Raw genomic sequence first — 20,701 nt, forward strand, 5'->3', positions numbered from 1 at the left:
ACTATGGAAAGGTGTTAAAAATAAAGAAATTGGCTAGAAATTGTCCTTCTTACAAAAATGAAATTGACGCTATAAGCGCACGTTAATAAAACTAATTAACTCTCAAGTCATTTGATGATATTTACTAACACGTAACAACGTACTCTGTTTGTTTTAATTTTAGGCAAGCTCAAAATTACGTGGAGCACGTGTCACAACAAACATGGCGGCGCTCAGGCCAGGTGATGTCTTGTTTCATTTTCGCGTTTTGTACTGTTCACTCGTTTTTTCCGTTAGCTCGACTGCACCGCGTTGGATTTAAACTCCAAAGACAGTCGCGGAATTCCTTCTTGCTAATGCTCGCGCGTCGATTGCTTCCTGTTTTGAATCTACCACCTGTTACACGCGTTGACATGCTGACGCGAAACCAGCTGTTTTCAGAGCTGTCGTACCATGTATCGGAGGACTCTAGCGCAGCAACGCGGCCCGAATTTTGTTTGATGCATATTGAGGCTTTTGAAGCGCCTCTTTGCTGGGCTAATTTTGGGGGGTTTTTTCTGGTGACTGATTAGGTAACGATGACAAGGCGTGGAACGATCCTCCGGTGTTCGCCTACACCGAAGTCCAAGGCACACCCGCTGCCGCCGCGCCCAAGCGAAACCTCCTGAACAAGAGGGTTCCCTATCCTCAGGATGGTATAAAACCTCAGAGCGCACCATCTGTGACAGCCTCGGCACCGCCTCCTACAGGTATGTATAGATAGGAGCTTGACACATTCATATGTGCATGCTGTCATGGCACGAAACTGCAGTCCATTCATTCTCAAGGGGGTGACTTTTCAACGCCGCTCTAGTAAAGGAAAAGTAAGAATAAGACCAAGACGCGAGAAATGCTTTGTGCATATCTTAACGCTATTTATTAGTCATTCGCATGTACACAGTCCTAGCTCATTTATTGATGAATAGTTCACTGATTTTGCATAAACCCATTCACTAAACTGTAGAAGGTCAGAGGCGTCGCGCGCGAATTTTGCCAAGTTCGCTTTAACAACTATTCGTAAATAAACAGACCTTCATAATTCAACAAGAGCGCTTAAATTCAGATGCACTTTCTTTTAGTTTTGATTTCCTCCGAGCAAGAGCTGTCTTCCGATTCATTAGTAGCGTAATTGCCGTGTTCAGGAGCTAGCTCTTTTTTTTTTTTTTTGCAGTGGTGATAACAGTTGTTAAAAAAGACAATCGTGGTGTCAACACCTGTTGACATTGACATTACAGAAATAAACAGTGCTTTGGTTTGAATTTGCACAGACTCTTTTATCTTATGAATGCTTGCGTTGCTTCTACAGAGCGAGTGTAATAGCACTGACCTCGTTACTTGTCTGTATTACTCCGCATGCTTCGTACTTGGTTACCTTAATAATGAGATGCTAATTATCTTGAAGCAAAGCCCTACATCTCAAATGTATTACCGTGATTTTGCTCCTTTTTCTTCATCATCAGGACCGCCAGTGCCTTCACCTTTAAAAGCATCCCACTCTGATGACCCCGCAGAAGCTAGTAATAAAGATTACCAAAAGGAGGCAGTAGGGGTGAATGACACTCCCAAGGCAAACCCCACCTGTTCCCCAGAAAGCCTCAAGGAGGAGACATTGAGCAACCTCGACAAAGCTGTTGCACAATGCGCACCGAACATGGAGGTCAGTACAAATCAACATCACTGTCTTGCAGCTAATAATAATTGTTGGTTTTTTATGTCCCAAAACCACAATGTGCTTATGAGGAACGCCGTAATTGAGGTCTTCGGAAATTTCAACCTCCTGGGTTTCTGTAACGTGCACCTAAATCTAGGCACATGGGCCTCTAGCATTTTGCCTCCATCGAAGTGCAGCCGCCGCAGCTGGGATTCGATCCCACGACCTTCTGGTCAGCAGTCGAGCATCATATTCACTAGACCACAATGGCGGGAGAGTTTTGCAGCTGGACCAGTGGTGAAAAATAAGAAGAGTTTCTATGGGGAATTCTTCAACATATCTCAACTGTACATATGCCTAGTGCTGTACGAGATGAGGATCACAGAATTATGGCTTTTTTTTTTTCTTGCAGTTTGGAGTTTTGTGCACATTGAGAGCAGACTGCGATCATGTGTCATGTAGTCAAAAACCCTACTTTAAATAAAGTAACCCACATTGCATGCAATTCCATATGACCCAAAGGAATCGCTATCATTCATAAGCAATCGTACAGTGAACACCATTATGAGCAATAGAAAGCATTTCTTAGAAATCACATTTGCACGTGTAGTCTTTGTCTCCTGTGTGATGTCCTTTTTGCACATTGTCTATTTTTGAAACAGTGCATAAACTAGCCTCCTGCTAGCGTATTTTTAAAATGCATTATCTTTTACAACAGTACCCTGCATAACAAAACAACATTCGAGAATCCTAAGCAAGTTGTTATGGATGTGTTTGACTACAGTTGATGCAAAATTAAATTTTATTGTAGAACATGGACAATACCTTGCCAGATCCAAGATAACACTGTTAGCCCAGTAAAATGGTAAAATGTTTCGCTCAGTACACCAGACCATTTATCACATGAACTTGGGAGTATGTGACAAAAAGGCAAAATATAGTGGTGCAGTGTTCAGCTGAAGCAATGATGTTTTCATTCTGTAGCATTGAAACTGTGCCCAGACTGCTAACATGGCATCTTTAATTTCAGAAAAGAAAGCAAGATGATGTAAGGAAACGGCTAGATGTGCTCAAAAGTGTTTGGGAGCAGGGAAAGCTCAGCCTACCAGTGCAGCAGCGAATGCACGAGTTAGCAGTGGGTGAGTACGCAGCTGGCTATTCATTTCTTAATTCAGCACAATCCGCTTGCCTGTGATTCTTAACTTCTTAGCTGTAATTCATTGCATCACGACCTTGTTCTACATTTGAAGCGAAATACAAAAATGTTTTGTCACCAAGCGAAGCGGAGACAATTGCTAGTTTCTTTTATAGCTTTCACATAAAAGTGCCTTTTGTTTTTTACACTGCATTAGAATGGCATAGAACTTAGTTGCCACACTACTGTGTTTCAGTGCCTCCAAGCACTGTTTTCCAAATACTCTGATCTCGTTGAGCTCTTGTTTTTGGCCACAATAGCACTTGTTTTGTATCCAGTTGATTTTGCGTCATTGCAACTGATGGTCTGAAAAAAATTTTCTTTCATGAACTGAGTAATGTTAAAGGGACACAAAGAGAAACAATGAATCGGTTTAGATCGATAAACTGTGCTCTGAGAATCCTAATGTCGTTAATTTCGCCATCACAGGTTTATTAATGGAGGAGCAAATCAAATTCAAAGTTTCATTTTTAAAGTTCGCGCCGAAATCTCTCCGCGTGACATCACGGATTTCAAAGTGTATTTATCGTATTTTGGTGCCATTGGCTCAACAAAATTAGTAGGCGCCGTCAAAACATGTGACGTCACGGCAAATGGTGCGGAAACTTCAAGGTGGCGTCGCCACCCACATTTTGTTTTTGCGCATTTTCTCGCTTACTAAGCGCCTTCTTGCAGCAAGCATGGTGTTTTTGGTATCGTGAAAGAGTAGTTTACTAACATGCGAAAAATCGTTTTGCTCTTTAGTGTCCCTTTAAGATAGATGCACATACATTGAAAACATCAAACAAAAAAACTTAGTTTCAGATTTTGTACTTTTTCTCCTCTCCATAGAGCTTCTAAATGGAAATCATGAGAAGGCAAATGCACTTCACATTTCCCTAATGGTGGACTATGTAAGCGAGGTGAGCTTTTTGTTTTTTTAACGTCGCCAGTTGTGTACTGCCCCGACATATCTGACTGTCAACATTTTCGCAGGTCAGCCAGTGGATGCTTGGCATCAAGCACCTAATCTTAGCAGCCCAGGAAGCACAGGAAAAGCCTGCTAGTGATACGCAGGAGTCCACTTGACCTCTGCTAAAAAAACTGTTAGGCATATTTAAAAGCCTGCTGATGCAGGCTACTCTTGTTTTTAAAAGGAGGCCGTTTGTAGGATGTTGAGAAAGAAAAAAAGGCGAGTAACTTTCTCCTGCGAAGGCAATCCTTGGGTAAAGTTTTATGGGCACTTCTACTGACACGAATGGCACTTCAGACCTCATGGCATTTGTTGCGGTTGTGAGATGCGTGGCAAAATTTAGAAATATAACAGCTTTTGTGGTATACCTGTGCACTTCAGTGATAAAAGCTTCTTGTGATCTGATGTCAATGTTGTTTCTTGTCTGTTACTTGGAACAATAACTTGGATGCTGCTACATGTCTTAGTATCTGGCGATGTACCTCCTGTAATGGCATTAAGTAGGGATGGCACTGTTTCTTCATGCGCCCCTCTCTGCAAAGTGTATTCCCTCAGACAGGAGGGCAGCTTGTATTTTGAAGCTCACCTAAAGCATTTTGCCACAGGGACATCATCATCATGATTATTATTATTATCATCATTAGCATCTATCACAGACAAAAAAAAGTTGGCTAGCAACTGCCATCAAAAGTGCAACAGCAGCTGCTTGTGCTGAAAAAAAAAAGGCATATCAGAGGAGAGTGAATCAAGAATAGAGCAAAGATTACAACAGTAATAAATGGAGGTAGAGGGGGTGTAACGTGTGAAAAGGAGAAGGAAAAAAAATGAATGGGAATAAAAATAGCAGTAGACAGAGTAGGTAAGGACACAAGAAGGTGGCATGCATACGACATTCATATGTCGCACATGCTTATGCTGCACTAAAAATCTGGCTTACAGTCAACAAAATATCACAAAAAACTCAAGCAAGTCTTGACAATCAAGATTTATAACGTACCGTATATAAAGGAGCACAGAAGAAGAATAATTTCAGCTAGTTTGAAAGATATAGGCTTCTGTAATCAGTCGGTCATCTAATGAACATGCCCACAAACAACCCTAAGGTCTCAGTGCTGGTACGTGCATCCAGTAAAGAAAAATTATTAAAGCCAGTCCACAGAATAAATTAAGTGTACCAACTGTAAAACGAAAAGGCAGAACAACAGGGCATAGTACCATAACACAATATCAAAGCACAGTGATGATAAAGACAGAGCACATACGGCAAAGCACAAGGTAAGGTGAAGAACAGGATGTGTTGGCTAAGCTCAATAAACACTATGCTTGGCTTCGCAAACCTGAAAATAGAACGTCATTGGACACTAATTCACACAAGATCTGTTTGTTTCAAAAAGCTTTTTATTGCCCTTTCGCGAAAGGCAGAACACACTCGTAACTTCAATGAATATTTTACAGAAAAATTTCCAGTTTCGAGAAACTGTGATGGCTCATTCAGCCTCGCATCTTAATCAAACTCGCTGTGAAAAATGCTGCTAAAAATACTTCTAAATGAGGGTCTTGTGACGTCATGCGAGATAAAAAAATCCTTTCGTAATGATAAAGACTCCTTTGAAATGGTCGTCCGTTCGCTACAAACAAAACAACGAACTTTGTGGTGTAACTTTCATGCCGTGCTGCACAAGAGGTGGTAATCTTTCAGAGCCTATAAAAAATTTTATGTACAGCGTGCATTCTAGCAACCAGAAGAGTACAGCTACAAAAAAAAAAAAAAGAGTCCACTTTGCTACTTAACCAGCATTTCTGTCGCTGCTTGTCGCATCATACGCAGTCTCGCAAAAGAAAATTAACAGTTGTGGGTCGAAAGTTTGTTGCTGTACTACATTAGTCCAAGGTGATATTGTGGCTGAGGCAGCTAAATAACTGTTAGTTGCTGAACATTGCTTAGGAGCGCAAAAAAAATGGGACAGAGCCACTTCCACCGCTGAACATGTTAGCCTCTACAATAACACAGAATCATTGCTTGCAGCTGCTTCACAATAAACGACCTTCTCAAACGACTGTGCTTATACGAGAATTCACTACCTACGTGTGGATGCTTGCTAAATGTTCCTACATATCCTTTTCCAACATGCATATGTACATAGAATACGATAATTTTCACAACAATAAATATGCGAACAATGTATAACAGAGGAAAGAAAGGAAGAGAAGAAAGGCACAAAAGCTGCATAACAGAATTCAAAGGACCTGCTTAATGGAAGACTTGGCATGAAATATATCGAAGCACTGTTACATGCATGGGCCAAGCATCGCAAATCACAGAAAGCAATCTCCAGTGGCAACAGCAGTGAACTCTTGTTACCTTTCTGTAACTGAGCAATGAACACCCATGTCTGCCATAAAATCGAATTATGGGGAATGTCAGCAGCTGTGGTGTACAAGTACAGAAATGACCCATTTATATGTTGCCTAAAGAATTGGGTTCATACGCTAAATTTGTAAGAAAAACTGCTGCCGAAGTTCTGCAGTGAATCAAGGAGCACTTATACAAAAGCAACTTTATATTGAAACAGTACTGATGCTTCAAAGGAGTATTGACGTGGCATTCTTGGCTCGTGCTTTTCTTGCATCGGATGAAAGTTCAAATCCCAGAAAAAATGTAGCACAACTGAGCAGCAGGGCACACTTACTGCCACACGCGAACTCCTGAAACGCTATGAGATGCACGTGCTGTCTACCTAAACTATCACTACAGGTGTGCTGGTTAATCTTTATGAAATTACCCAATGGAACAACAAGAGTAACATAAATGTCCTCACAGCAGCAAATATACATTGTCAAGTGTTCCATTAACAAAGTGAATAGCTTTCTTGAAGCATTCAGGTATTCATTCGGGTCAGCTACTGTCAGTGGTTTCCAGACAAATATTTCTAATGAATTTTGTCAAACCTAGCCCTATTGCAGGGATGCAACAGCCGAAATAGGATTTGGAGCAATTTTTGGAGCAGCAAAATGTTGCTTTTGGAGCACAAAAATCCAAACTTGGAGCAGGTTACGAAAAAGTGAAACCTAAATCTTTTAGCCCGAAATCCCAAATATAGAGCAGTATAACAAAGAAGGCTTACTTTTAGAAAAGAAAACAAAAATATGCAAAAACCATTCAACTTAAGCTAATTCGTGCACAGTGCACATAATAATTTTTTAGACGTCAGTGATCATACTAGTACTCGTAATTACACGGCGCGTGCACGAATCATTAATTCAGGAACAAAATGTGCTGTGTCCCTGACAGCTAGTACTAATAGCAAATTTCAGTATGCTTTTCCGCAGGACATCAGTGTACTGCAGCAAAAGTGGCTTAAAAAGCGTTCTGCACGCAGTAAAACAAGCATCAGGAAATTTGAGAACTACTGTCCTTTTCTATTGCGATAACAACTATATGGACACTCTCGACGAGTTTTTGCCGTCATCTCCCGTATAAAGTCCAAATTGATAACATATCCCTGTGCATAGTATGCTCTACCGCGGGTAAAAGCGTGCGAGTGTGGGCGATGAACGCGGCTGAAGCAGATATCAAACGAGCCAGCCCATCTCCGTCGCTCGGAGGGCGCATGCGATAACACCACTCCGCTCGGGAAGCCTGCCATCGAAGCATAGAGGAAACGCACCGGCCGTCTTGAACGAGCATGAAAAGACGCGAGAGGGGCGGTGTCGCTCGAGCAGCAACTTTGAACTTTGATTCTAAGGGCGCGGTCGCGATCGCTGGTGTGCGCGCTATCTCGACAGCCATCAGCGGGCGGCTCGTATATCCTGCTACGTGCTGCGCTCTCAATGCGAAGACACTGTGCAGAAAGAGCATTGTTCCCTGGAGCGGCCGTATTCTCTTACACCAACGTTTTGTAGAGTTACGTGAGATTGGATACAAAAGAGTTTGCTGCCAGCCTCACTTCGTATAACATTACAATATGTTGCTATCACATTCATTGCTTCATTCTTGCGGTGAAACTGACATTTTCTTTTCTTTCGCGGGGAGGTTAGGGTCTGCGCGTCTGTATTGGATAACGGTGCCCACACTGCAGATGTCCAACGCGGCCTCCATTTCTCGCTCAAATTTGCGCAACTGAGAAAATTTTAAGCTGGTCGGGCATTTTGGCGCAGCGTGGCGCAATTTTAACAAATTTCACGGTTTTGGCTCAGCTTGGCGCAAAAATAAGGAATTGTATCAAACTGGCGCAATTGGCGCAGCTGTTGCATCCCTGCTATTGTTATGTGACGCAAGTAACTTTGCTGTGTCATGTCATTACAATAATGTCTTGTGATGCTGGGTTTGGTTTCTCAAGTTCGACATTTGTACTGAATTAATTTAACTTAAAGGGGCCCTGCAACACTTTTCCAAGTAACCATCGAATGGCTTTATTAAAGGAGTTTACTGCCTCATGAACGACCGTCGCAAAACTTTTAGAGTCCGTCGAGTACAAGCGGAGTTACATACAGAGATTTGTCACACGCTGTAATTACTTTCTCTCTTCTCTCGTCCTGACAAGCGCGCTGGAAGCAGGAAGCAGGGAGGAATGGCACGGGGGAAAGCAGTTACATCACGCGCACGTCATGACCTTGAGCACTTTTTCTTTTTCCTTTTTTTTTTCCGAACGTGTAGCTTACTTTCAGTGTGATCGCGAGCGCGGGCACGTGGCGGCCGTTGCAACTATGCAGCTCGCGATGCTCAAATCAGCCAATGGCTGTGAAATTGGGTATATGGCATGGTAATTTGGGTATATGGCATCATTTGTCGAGAGAAGAGGGAACGATTTCTAGCTGACTTTGAGAATTGTAAATTTCAGGCCGCATGCTGTGCTATAACGTTCAGCTCGCGTGTTCTCAGGAGCTTCGACTACCGATCGGCAGCGTTTTGTGACCGTGTTGAAAAAGTGTTGCAGGGCCCCTTTAACCCATATATGCCCAGTGTCCTACATATAGGACGCTTCTTTGATGCACTCTAACATCGCTATTTCTTTAGCTGATGACTAGCGCCACCTACAGCACATCAAGCAGGCCTCGTTCTCAACGTGTGCAAGCCTAGACATTGCTTGCTTTCCATGCTGCCACGTGCCGACCACTTTCTCTGGGCAAACGCGTGCTTTGTGCGAAAGACGTCATGGAGAGGAAGAAGTGGAGGTGAAATGCCGACCTATTTCTCCGGGCAAATGCGGGCTTTGTATGAAAGACGTCATGGAGAGGAAGAAGTGCAATGTCGGTGTGCACGTGAAATGTTTCAAGGCTTACCACACCCGCATATAGTACCCCTAAAGCCCAGTGTCCTATATGTGTAGGAGGGCTTGAAAAACACTGTTGCGTTTACTGGCAATAAATAAAAAACTTGTGCTTTCTTTTGAGAGTAAAAGTACACCTTTTGTGAAAAAAAATATTTGTTTTGTCATTTTTTCTGAGTTTGGGCATATATGGGTTAAGGAAAGTGTTCCCCAAACTTTACACTTACGCTACATCACCTTAATTAAATAGTTTTCATGAAAAGCATGCAGTAGCTTCCAAAATGTGTCAGTACTCCTTTAAATAGAACCCCACAGTGTCTAGCACATTGAAGCACATTGGGCTGTCAGAGACACTTCATAGTGTCGTTAAATACCAGGCAGTTGTCACAGAAATACCAAAAGGAAATTGCAAACATACAAGAGACACAAGCACTTTACTGTATTCCATGTCCACGTCTCCTCAAGCACTATATTCCAGCCAAACAATCGCAACAGACAGCACTCATAGTACAAGTATCCAAGTGCTCATCTGAAAACACAAGTATAAAACCACTGGTCACAATTGCATAGCTTTGTTCTCCCTCTCCCCGAGTACTGATACGGGAATTTGCTGGTACAAGAGCATAATAGGGATTTTTAGAGTTAATTGTTCTTTCAATTGTGAAAATTCCTCTTATGGTTTGTGGAAATCTGCAGAAGCTGAACAATTTGGAAGAAATGGTTTGCTAGACAATACAAAACTGAAAGTGGGCTTAAGGAATACGAGATGACAGAAACTTGTACGAGTCAATAATGGAGGTGCTGTCGCCAACATTGTCGTACCATGGTCAGTCTCTAATACGCTGCTGCTTTTATGATGTACAGTACTCGCGGAATGAAATGTGACATTGTTCGTTTTTAGCATAACGACTGCTATGAGCAATTGCTCGGGATAACTGTCTTGTCGCTGAAAATCTGGCCACTGAAGCTGGTGTTGGCTCTGATGTAAGTGTTCCAAGTCAAAATCATGCCGTTATGACACGAACTGTAAATGCTGGTAACAAAAGTACATGCATTACATAGCCCTAAATCATTGTGTTTCAATTCGTGAGTACAATAGTTTCTATGGGAGGGGGAGCAGGGATAAAGGAAATTTTGCATGCTACCTAATATGTGTAAAAATCAGTGCTTTAATATATATATAACTAGAAACAATTTTTTCCCACATCATTTTGGAAATGTCTATGTTTCATCAACAGTGCAGTTTACGTCAATATTTTAAACATAACCCAAGTGACTAATTATTAGAATTACAGTAACTTTAAAAAGAGCTACCATATTTACTTGCACAATGAATGTACTTGCATAATGAACGCAACCCCCCCCCCCCAACTTTGATCCCCTACAGTCCCACGAATGGCCACACTGTCGTTGTAGACGCTGCACGGCAGCCCCCCGCCCCAGCGCTTTTTTTTTCTTTTTTACCGCTCTTCCTTTTCATGTAGACTCCCTCATGTCACTTCCCTATGTCTTCAACACAAACTCTGTGATGAGAACACAACATGTACAAAGCTGTGAGCCACCTGCTGATAGCCTCTAACGATACAGGGCACGGCGCACGTGACTATAGGCGACCACGCCCGCTCTGTCAAAGTATGCAGTTCATGCCAGACCCATGCAGTCCAGCCCCTCCGGCTCCCATCTCCACACACCTTCCGCGCGACAAAGATGGCTGGTTTGTTTAATCTCTGCTGGAGTGGCGTTCGTCTGCAGCGCTCATGTGCCTTCACTCGCACAAAGAACATATGATGCACTAGGTGATGTTATCAATTTGGAATTAGTACGGAACACAATGGCAGCGGCGACTGCAAAAATGCGCCTGGAATGGCCATATAGTTGCTACCGTAATAAAAGCTGTTTGCAAAAATCGTACACGCATATTTACTGAAAAAGATACGTGAACACTTAAGCCAAGTTTGTAGTTAGATGCGGTGCACTTGGCTAACAAAGAGGATGCAGAGATGATTTCCCGTCTTTTCAAAAAGAAGTCACCTTCCCACCATTTTTGAAACTTCAGGCTTTGTAAGGTGGCAGCAACCCATTGACACCATGGTCACGAGGTGATCGTTTGTGGCCACAAATTTTCATTAAGGTAGTGTCTAAAAAAGAAAAACGAGCCCATAAATTCCCTTCTTTCCTTAACACACAAGCTATCATGTGTATGTACCTTTTTACAGATCTGTCGAATAACTAGGGAAACAAACAATAACTAGGGCTAACAAATCTCATTTGTGTCATTGCCTTATGGGGAGCTCTGTCTGAGGTACATCGGAAACACACAAAAAAAAAAGGAAAAAGAAAAAATATGGGAAAGAAAAAGATGAGGCATGCAAGAGAGCTGGGCAATTTTACCAGCACTGCCATCACCGAAGACAATGACTGAGATGAAGGGAAGAGCAGAAAGTGATTATTGCGCTCCTATTCATGTAGATCGAGAAAATCTGGCTGCTCTCGTCACTAAATTTATTATGGCTGCCCGCAAATAGCAGGCTTTTAAAGAATACAAAGCTCTTCAGATTTCCACAAACTGAAATCATATACCAAATTGACAACATTAGTTGGATATGAAAGCGACAAACTGCTAACGCTACTGTTTGTACGTTTCTACTCTTATAAAATCGGATAGAAACCAGAGCTGACGTAATGTAGCGATCCTTCCGCTCAATTTTATGCAATTCTTATCGTCTACCATGCAAGGCCGACTGATCGCATTAACAGTGCACTCGGGCGCTGGTGAGGCATGAAAAGAAACGATGCTAGTAATAGAATTGCTACACTATGCCGGCTTAGTACACTCAGTGAACTGTTTTGTGTACTCTTGTCGCAACTGACACGTAAACGCTTCCGAGTCACAGAGTCTGCATCGACAGAATCTTGTACTCCAGGGGACAAAAGTCTGTGCGACGTGAACTGCTCTGTTAATGCATGGCCCTTCTAATTTAATGAATAACTTTGTGGGTCACAAAAGCTGCTGCAGGCTGAGACTTGTAATCAGACTATCTTCTCGGGCAAAGCTAGAATACAGCTTTCTTTTTTCGTAAAGCTCGTGTCACCATCACGGCAAAACTTTTGTCCCCGTATGTACTTAGAGACTGGTACTAAATCCACGACATCTCCAGCTAGGCAACAAGCTGTAGTACAACCGTAGCACACTTTTTCCGTTACAATGTCATTGAAGTCCACTACACAAGGTGCTTACAGTTCACACAAATACTACACCTTTTCATGTGAAAAACCCGCAAGTTATTCTATTAGCCTTCTAAGGCTTTTTGCTATCATTGTTTAACAAAAAAAAATTCACTGAATAATTGCATCATTTGTTTTTTTCTGAATGCCGTTGCGCAGGTCACCATCATGTACTCCTGTACTTTGACCAGGCAGAATGAATGGCACGCTTCTTTCGCATAAGTAAATGCAGGGGTAGTCCTGCCAGCTGTTGGAAAACCATTACAATACTTCTTTTACCTAAAGAACTTGTCTGCACTGGAATTTGAAATGTTGGAACGAGCAGCCTTGCAGTGTGAATCATAATATGCTGAGAAGGTGAAACACATGAAATCTCATTGAGCCAAGTGCGTTTCCTTATACCTCATAAAGGGCCCCTCGCGATTTGGAAATTACAGACAAGTGCAGTGCACACGTACATCGTATTCCAACAATCCTGTCCGCAAAGTATTGAAGCAATAAACAGTATAAAAATAGCTGAAATTTCAACCAAAAGCCAGCGTGCCCTTTGCTCTCAAGGAGATCCTGCTTCCAGTACAAGTCACATGCGCAAGTTTTTCCACACTAGACAAACTGCCAGCAAAGTTGCCGACTACAGCAGGTGATGAGAAAGCCATTCAATGAAGAATGCACAATGCTGCAACTGGAAGTACACCACTAACAAAAAAGAGAAACAGAACGAAGAAGAGAAGGCTGGGTTTGTAACACAAGCGTGACGCAGTCTTTCGGCTCCGATTTTGTAAAAGGCAATTTTGAAAAAGGATGCCAGTCAAGGCAGAGCAGCGAAGAGCCTTTGTTGGCAGTGGTTCACCTCCCAATAGCTTGGCTACATGACATTTCAACTTTTTCTACATTGTCTAACAATTAACGAATCTGAAAAATTACAAGTAAAATGCCCTATAGGTTTCCATTGTATAACTAAACTTTGTCAAAGGGTCTGATGAGGGGCCTTTTGAGGCTCAGACATAGGAAAGGTGTCTGAAGCACCCAGCACTAGCAGCCAGCGTCCTGCAATATTTTGTGTCCCAAGTATGTGGCCTAAAATTGACAGGTGAATTGCAGCAGCTCCCAATCAAGACGAGTTACCTATGTGCCATCTCAAGAGACAGTTTCCAGTAAATGCAACAAAGTAAAATATAAATCTGCAGCATAAATGCAGAACTCTTTCTAAAGTGGTCTGCGTACTTTGCTTGCTGAGAGAGCTGCAGCAGAGGTTTTTGTACTTTGCCTTAAAGATAACCTCTTCAACAAAATCAACGATTAAAACAGCGGTTAACACCTCCATCCATATTACTACAATACTACTGGTGTCACGAGTGTAATATCGAAGGTCACAGAACACTGGCTTTGAATCTGTCGAGATCCGTTTGTACTGGCTAGATTAACAAGAGTGCTGCAATTTGTACGACTCAACAATTGAGAATCAAAAGAGCAATATACCGATGAAACAGACAATACACAAGAACCCGAAAGCATGCTTCACCACATGGCTCGAACATTGCCAGTGACCTCACAGTCAAACAAGTAAGCAAGTCGAGGCAAAGTCTCCTGGAGCATGCTTTCCCAGCTCTTTTTGCCACTTCAGCAGGAGCACTTGAGTCATGTGCACAAGACCACTTTAGAGTTTTCTGCAGTCAGTCAAATTTCAATGTTATTAACAAAACTATAACAAATTATATATAAACGAGACAACAAAGTAAATATTAAATGCTGCCAATATCAGCATAAAATTAATATGTATATGATTATAACAAATATTACATATGACAGGCATTTTCTTTTGGGAGCAGCTTTGTCGTAGCAAAGTTTGTCTGTGTTATTCCTGCCATTAGCTGCTAGAGACAAATTAACTAAAGAAGGTATGTTACTGGCTTGCACCTTGCTTGGTGAGCTCCCGAAACAGCTGCACTCGTATGGGTGTCATAGCGTGCAAACATGGGGCTCCTGAAGGCAGTTGGTCACGCAGTGAACACTAAATGATCCCAATTATCTGACACTTTTAATTTAACTGGCTGCGACTTCCGATAAACCCAAACACATCTCGGTAAGCTCAACAGCAGTGTTCAATGACCAGCGAGAATACACATGACAGCGACAGCTTCAACACACGAGACAGCTTTTGCCCACTAACCGTGTCGGAGTGAACCGTACATGAACGTGAGCCGACAGATAATCGTTGTCTACTACACACAGCTGCGCTACTCTTCTGCACACTTTAAACACTTGTAACGAGAAGAAAACGAAAGGGCAGAAAGAGTAGCAAAACCTTCCGGGCTTCCTGTAACACACACAAAAGTGTTCGTGCCACATCGTGGTATTGCGTTCCGCAGTAAACACAGCACAGGTCCTATTTACACCCTTAGCAAAGTGAACACTACAAAAGTGCAATAAATTATGGCTTCCAACAGTTCTATGGTACACAGCTATGTACAGATGAGTGAGTCGAGAGAATGAAATCCCCATTCTCTACGTGGCTTTGCCCTCTGAATTGGACGAGGCAATCTGTGCAGCGAGGTCAGCAAACTTTGCGACGTAGTCCACACTGTTCTCGTTCATTAGGCACTGCAGCTGGGTGTCAACCTAGAAACAAAACGGAAAATAATGCCAGCAAACTTTTATGACAAACCACCCCTAAACCACCCGAAGTTTAGTTGTGGTGTTGCAGTTGTGCACTAGTCTAGAACAAACACGTGGCCGCGATAATTTTTCAAATTGATGTCTTAATAGCGAGCTACACACGTTTGATGATCGAAATGCGGTCCCAAGCCGTTCCTGACCACACACGGGCGCGGCGATAGTAAGCTGCTTACGTTTGTGAAGGCAACGAGTCTGTGCGGTACACTTCAACGGCGGAGCGGTGCATCTGACACATACCACTCTGCTAGGCCACAGGCACTGCTGAGCATTCAGCTGAAGATGCTCATCAGAAGGCTTATCAGCAATTAAGCCCTACTGGCGCGTTTGCTTCCCGTCGCCATCACACCTCCGTGCATTTCCAGTGCTTATCCGTAAAGACATTGCCACACTGCGCCGTGACAGTGGCACTTTCAAATTTTCAATATGCTTCACCCCATCTCACTCTGGCATCGCGGCAAAGCTGCCTTTTGGACTCTGCCACAGCCGCAAACAGATCAACTCACAAAAGCGCTGGTTTGAACCTACGAGATGATAAGATGCCTGAAATTTGGGCAGAAAGTAAAAAAAATCGGACACCGAAAATTTTCGGCATCCGTAGTTTCAGATGCTCTTATACACTGACTAGCCTATATGGGGCAGATTAGGCACTCTGGACTCAAAGAGAGCGCGCCCTTGTCCGCCACATCAGTTGGGCCTCCACAGCAGTTGAAAAAGGAAGAAAGGGTGAGGAAATAGCGTCTCTTCCTTTCACGTGTGGACTGTTGTCGACACCACATTAGTTGCACCAAATCATGTAAACAAATACTATTCGGCCTCTGCATTGCCTCATTCTTGATAAGAAAACGAGGGAACACCACCCCTCCAGCACTTAACCAACCTAGCCAAGAAAGGCTTTCCTGTTGCTATCTCATAAGAATATGCTTAGGAATCCTCTGCAACGTCTTTCTGTGATTTTGCTTCGAGGTATTAAAACAATATTCGAGAAATATTAGAAAAATATTCAGTTCAATTCGCACTGAAACGTTAATATTCGAATTCGCTTTGCACCCAAAATTTTGCTATTCACACAGCTCTACTTAAAATGTTTAAAACAATATCGAAGGTGGTTTAGGAGCCCTTTAAGAAACAAAATTTTACAGTGGATAAATTGGGTATACAGTCAAATCTTGCTACCACGAAATTGACAGGGCGCGCGAAGAAGTTCGTTGTCACGGAATTTTGTTGCAGCGAAATTTCATATATATACCACAACAGTTAGGAAGATCTGATGATTATGACTAGTCTTCTGGTCCCAGTAAGCACATGCATTATCATTTGCACTGAACTCTCTCTAACTCAAACGTACTTGGCTGCACACCGAGTGAATGTATTTTCTCCCATATAACATGCATAAAATATACAGAAAATTTAAAACTGAACTCGGGGTGCGGGTAATATGTGAATTTTGGTTCGCAAGTTGGCTTCACAACACGCCTTCGTGGTAATGCAATGAAGGCAGCTTTGCATCAATACAGAGGCATGTTTTTTTTTCCTCCCGTGGTTTGTTCGTAGTGGAGGGTGCCAATTATAAGCAGGGGTGGGTTATACACAAGAAAATACAATACAGTGAAACCTCGGTGATACGAATCTCACGGGACCACCAAAAATATTCGTATCATCCGAAATTTGTATCAGCAGAAAGCATGGAAAATTAGCATGCGACAAAAGAAAGCTGGCGCACATTTTCATTTATTGTTTTTCAGGGCCGCAGCAACGTCCGCAAGAACCCTGAATGATTGTCAGTTAAGTTTTTAGATATTGGCAATCATACCAGCACTCATAAATATATGACCCGTACGCGCGTATTTAATTAATGAACCAGGTGCATTGTGACCAGCGACAGCAGCAGCTCCTTTAAAATTTTAGTATGTTTTTTTCTTTTGCATGACAGCGGAGTACTGCAGCAAAAGTAACGAAAGAAGCGCTTTGACGCGATGGATCAAAGCCACAAAATTACAGAACCACGGTCTTGTGTTATGAGTTTGTTATCGCGGAGGTGTTGGGGATGTTTTTGAAATATTTACGGCCATGCCCGCACAAGTGCAACCTCAACGGTCGCGCATGCTGACATTGTGAGGCGTAACTCCTTCGCAGAGACCGTCCTGGTCTTCTTTCGGTCCTTGTCCACCTTTCATAGGATGTCTGATGCCCGAGGCATGCATGTGTAAACACAGTACAACTACAGGAGCCCACGTCAACGCGTTAGAAAAAGAAGCATGGCACTAATATCCTCTGTAATCTAAACGCAAAGGCACACGGAGGCACTTAAGAGCTTCAAAGATTTGCGCACACAATCTCAGAGGCCGTGACGCGTCACTGAAGGTTTATTCTGACCGTAAAAAAAGTGTTTTTCTGACACCGTGATTCTGACAATTTGGCGGTGCGGCGCGCATGCCCACGCTTGCGTTCCCGCACTCGCACGTGCTTGGCGAGTCTTCCGGGACAGCACGGACAGCACCTCTTCGTACCTGTGCGGTAGCGTCCGTTCGTATCAAACGTCACCGGGTGAAAATTGGTTCGCAAAACCGTACTCCATTGCATTGTAGGCTAATGGGCCTTGGCCGGGACCAACGAAAAATTCGTATCGCCCCGAAATTCGTATGAGCTGTGATCGTATCAGTGAGGTTTCACTGTATTCAGACTGACCTCGGAGCGTGCCGAGTGCACAGTGCCGTGAACGAGTGTGCCAAAGCTTTGCTAGAGGCCAACTGAAAACTAGTGCCGAAGCTCTGTTATAAGTGAATGACAGGAAAACCGTAACACAGCGTGCCGTTTTATGACTTTATTGCCTTTAATCTTCCTCTGTGTTAGCTGCGTACCTTCAGAGCTTATTCACTATTGATGATTGCAACGATAGCGCCCGCGGTTTCCTGCGCAGTGGTTGCATCAAACGGTAGTTCCGTTTTCAATCTGTGCGCGCTGGTCATGCACGCTGGCCGTGCACATGCGTTCAGAAGTGCGTTGCTGCTATCTGTGATCGCGTCTACCGCTGTTTTGTCCACAGTGTTGCAGCAAGCAGCATTACGTTGAGTCGGTGCACGTTGGATGAGCGTGCACTTTTGTGGTCACCCGTGATCGCGTTGACACGACCGCATTTGTGTTTGCAGTGGTCATGGCAAGATGTAGTTACGTTCGGACTTGGTGCGCGCTGGCCGTGCATGTGCCTTCATAACGCCATGGTTGTCATTCACGATCGCAGAGCTGGTGACGAGAAGCAGTAATTTTGTTTTGAGCGCTACGTAAAAAACAGGGCGAAAGATCTTGAACGATTCTGCCACAGCCTGCATGGGCATCAAACCCGCCGGCAGCATCATGGTGGATGGACGATCTGTTGCCGAGCATCTCAATGGCGAAAAATTTACAGGGATGTGCGTGTGGTGGCAGAAAGCGGATCTACGATGAAGACACAGGTCTTTCGATGAGGCCGCACGGCTCTGGAAGTCATGAGCCAACGAGAAATGGTCGAGTTGCTCGTGAAATTTGGCGTCAATGTTAGGCAAGCTCCTTTTCCTTATGTGGTAACACTCGCTTCGTTGAAGCGGAAGTACCCAAAAAAGTATCCATTGTGACGAGACATTTTTCGCATTGTTTTCTATGGGCAGCTGATGGGGAATCGAAAATTATTCGTTGTGGCGGAAATTTCATTGTAGCAGAGTTCGTTACAGTGGGACTCGACTGTACTACTACACAAACGACATATTACTGAAGCAATATTGACAAAGCCGCAGAGCTAGAGAGAAAATTACCACGTGCAACAGTCGTATCTGTATAACAGTGAGCTGTGCAATCAGCTGCACAGTCATTACTTCAAATCTCCATTTGTTGCACTGCAGTGTAGAGAAAACCGTCGCCACATTCAGTTACTAAAAAACCTCTTACAGACACACCACAAACAGTCCTTACCATCAGCCCTAACATCTCTGTATCCCAGTGCGCCCTCACGATCCCTTCCCATCAACTCTTGCAACCCTTCACATCCCCGTACCCTGTGCAGCTTCACACAATGAGGCGAAAGCAGCAGTGGAAACTACAATGAGTACAATGCTGGCCTCTCAGTGCCCCCCACACGCTTCCCTCAAAAGTTTTTCGATTCCCAGAGGTCACAGCTCTGGGCCACTCACGTCAGGCGCCAGCCTTGAGATGGAGTCCAGGCTAGAGTTCTCTAAGGCTAGGACAGGGGGCTCGGGCACCACTGACTGTGATCCTACAGGGGGGGTCACCTTGAGTGGCGAGTCCAGTGTGTTCAGCAGGGAACTCAGCGAGAAGTTTGAACCCTGAGAGAACAGTAAACAGGTCAGACAATGAAAATGGTAATGCAATAATGAAGGCAACAATCTAAGGGCCAGACACATGCCAAATTAAACAAAAAAGAACTATCAAAAGAACACTGACAATTCAATTAGGAGAGGCTCACTAGTTTCAGAAGCAAAGAAAAAAAAAAGACAGACAGACCAGGATATGTACCTTCTAGAGGTGTGCGAATATTCGAAATTTCGAATAATTTTCGAATAGTGTTTGCTATTCGATTCGATTCGCACTGGAATTTTACTATTCGAACTATTCGAACTTCCCAAAAACAAATACAGTCAACGTCAGATTGAAAGTGACCCCCTTCAGATTTTCAATATGCTTCACCTCATTACACCCTGGTATTGCGGCAAAGCTGCCTTTCAAGCTCAGTTACGGTCGAACTTTGCCCAAGACAACGTCCGATTGGAAGTGGTCCCTAGATTTTCAATATGCCTCACCTCATCACACCCCGGTATTGTGGCAAAGCTGCCTTTCAAGCTCCGTCAAGGTCGAACTTCGCCAAGACAGTTGTCAGACTCGACGATATACTTGACGATCCACAACCACGTTCACTACACACCCTTTATTCACCGCGTCACATATCCAACATGTCCGACCTCCGTCTCGTACCCCATCCCTCTCCTCCCGTATTCCCGCGCGTCCCCTCGCTGCTCACCCGACACTCGTGCCATCTTGTTCCTCCGCCATCAACCACACATAGCCTCCGAGACCAGCACCCAACACACGTGCACTCCTCACTCAGCTATCTCTCACAACTCTCCCCCCCCCTCAAATTGTGAATCCGTGGTGGAAGGGAGAAGTAATGGTTCGTGGTAGAGCACTAACTGATCAGCACGGGCGATGGTTCGACGACGTCCCGTTGCTGGGTCACTCTGAGGATGAAGTCATTTTCACCAATCTGCTTGACCATCCGATAAGGTCCACCACGCCGCGGTGCCAACTTGGCCGAAACACCCTTGGCTGCATCACTCAAAATGTGAGTGTCCAAGAGCACAAGGTCACCATCTTTGATGGTTGTTGACTGTCGATGGCGATCATAACTTGACTTCTGAGCCTGCCAGGCAGCTGCTTGATGCTTCTTAGCACACTTCATGACTTCTCCAAGGCACTGCCTGAGTTCTGCAGCAAGCGCATGGTGTGTTGCTTCTGGAGGCTCCGTGTCATCTTTGTCGCCTGCAGGTTCCCACGGAGTGCGCAACTCTCTGCCATAGCAAAGCAATGCTGGAGTATATCCGGTGACCACACTCTCCGCCGTGCGCATGGCAAGGCCGATCTCAGGTATATGGCGGTCCCAGTCCTTGTGGTTAGTGCAGTATGCTCGTAGACACTGTTTAATTGTGCCATTGTGGTGCTCCACCATTTGA

General features: G+C 43.8%; 2 protein-coding genes across 2 annotated transcripts in view; one reads left to right on the top strand and one right to left on the bottom strand.

Annotated features, from left to right (window-relative positions):
- Positions 1-151: 151 nt before the first annotated feature.
- On the top strand, positions 152-4,227 carry LOC119383261 (steroid receptor RNA activator 1). Its single transcript, XM_037651324.2, has 6 exons — positions 152-221; positions 552-728; positions 1,479-1,675; positions 2,700-2,808; positions 3,696-3,766; positions 3,840-4,227. Exons 1-6 carry the CDS (start codon positions 203-205, stop codon positions 3,930-3,932), a joined length of 666 nt encoding a protein of 221 aa, XP_037507252.1. The 5' UTR covers positions 152-202; the 3' UTR covers positions 3,933-4,227.
- Positions 4,228-10,451: 6,224 nt separating this feature from the next.
- LOC119383262 (protein cramped-like) overlaps positions 10,452-20,701 on the bottom strand; it is an 83,061-nt gene continuing 72,811 nt past the window's right edge. Inside the window, exons 19-20 of the mRNA XM_037651325.2 lie at positions 19,148-19,300; positions 10,452-14,930 (exon numbers count right to left, since the gene is read on the bottom strand). Coding sequence (XP_037507253.1) covers positions 14,817-14,930; positions 19,148-19,300 — 267 coding nt within the window. The 3' untranslated portion in view covers positions 10,452-14,816. The remainder of the gene's footprint in view (positions 14,931-19,147; positions 19,301-20,701) is intronic.

Source organism: Rhipicephalus sanguineus, chromosome 2 (genome assembly GCF_013339695.2).
Source record: "Rhipicephalus sanguineus isolate Rsan-2018 chromosome 2, BIME_Rsan_1.4, whole genome shotgun sequence".
Classification (NCBI taxonomy): Eukaryota; Metazoa; Arthropoda; class Arachnida; order Ixodida; family Ixodidae; genus Rhipicephalus; species Rhipicephalus sanguineus.

What these genes read in the sequence shown, in the direction of transcription:
- LOC119383261 (XM_037651324.2), top strand. An exon ending in AATGCACGAGTTAGCAGTGG is followed by an intron (nt 2,809 to 3,695) that starts GTGAGTACGCAG and finishes TCCTCTCCATAG; the next exon opens with AGCTTCTAAATGGAAATCAT. An exon ending in TGGTGGACTATGTAAGCGAG is followed by an intron (nt 3,767 to 3,839) that starts GTGAGCTTTTTG and finishes ACATTTTCGCAG; the next exon opens with GTCAGCCAGTGGATGCTTGG.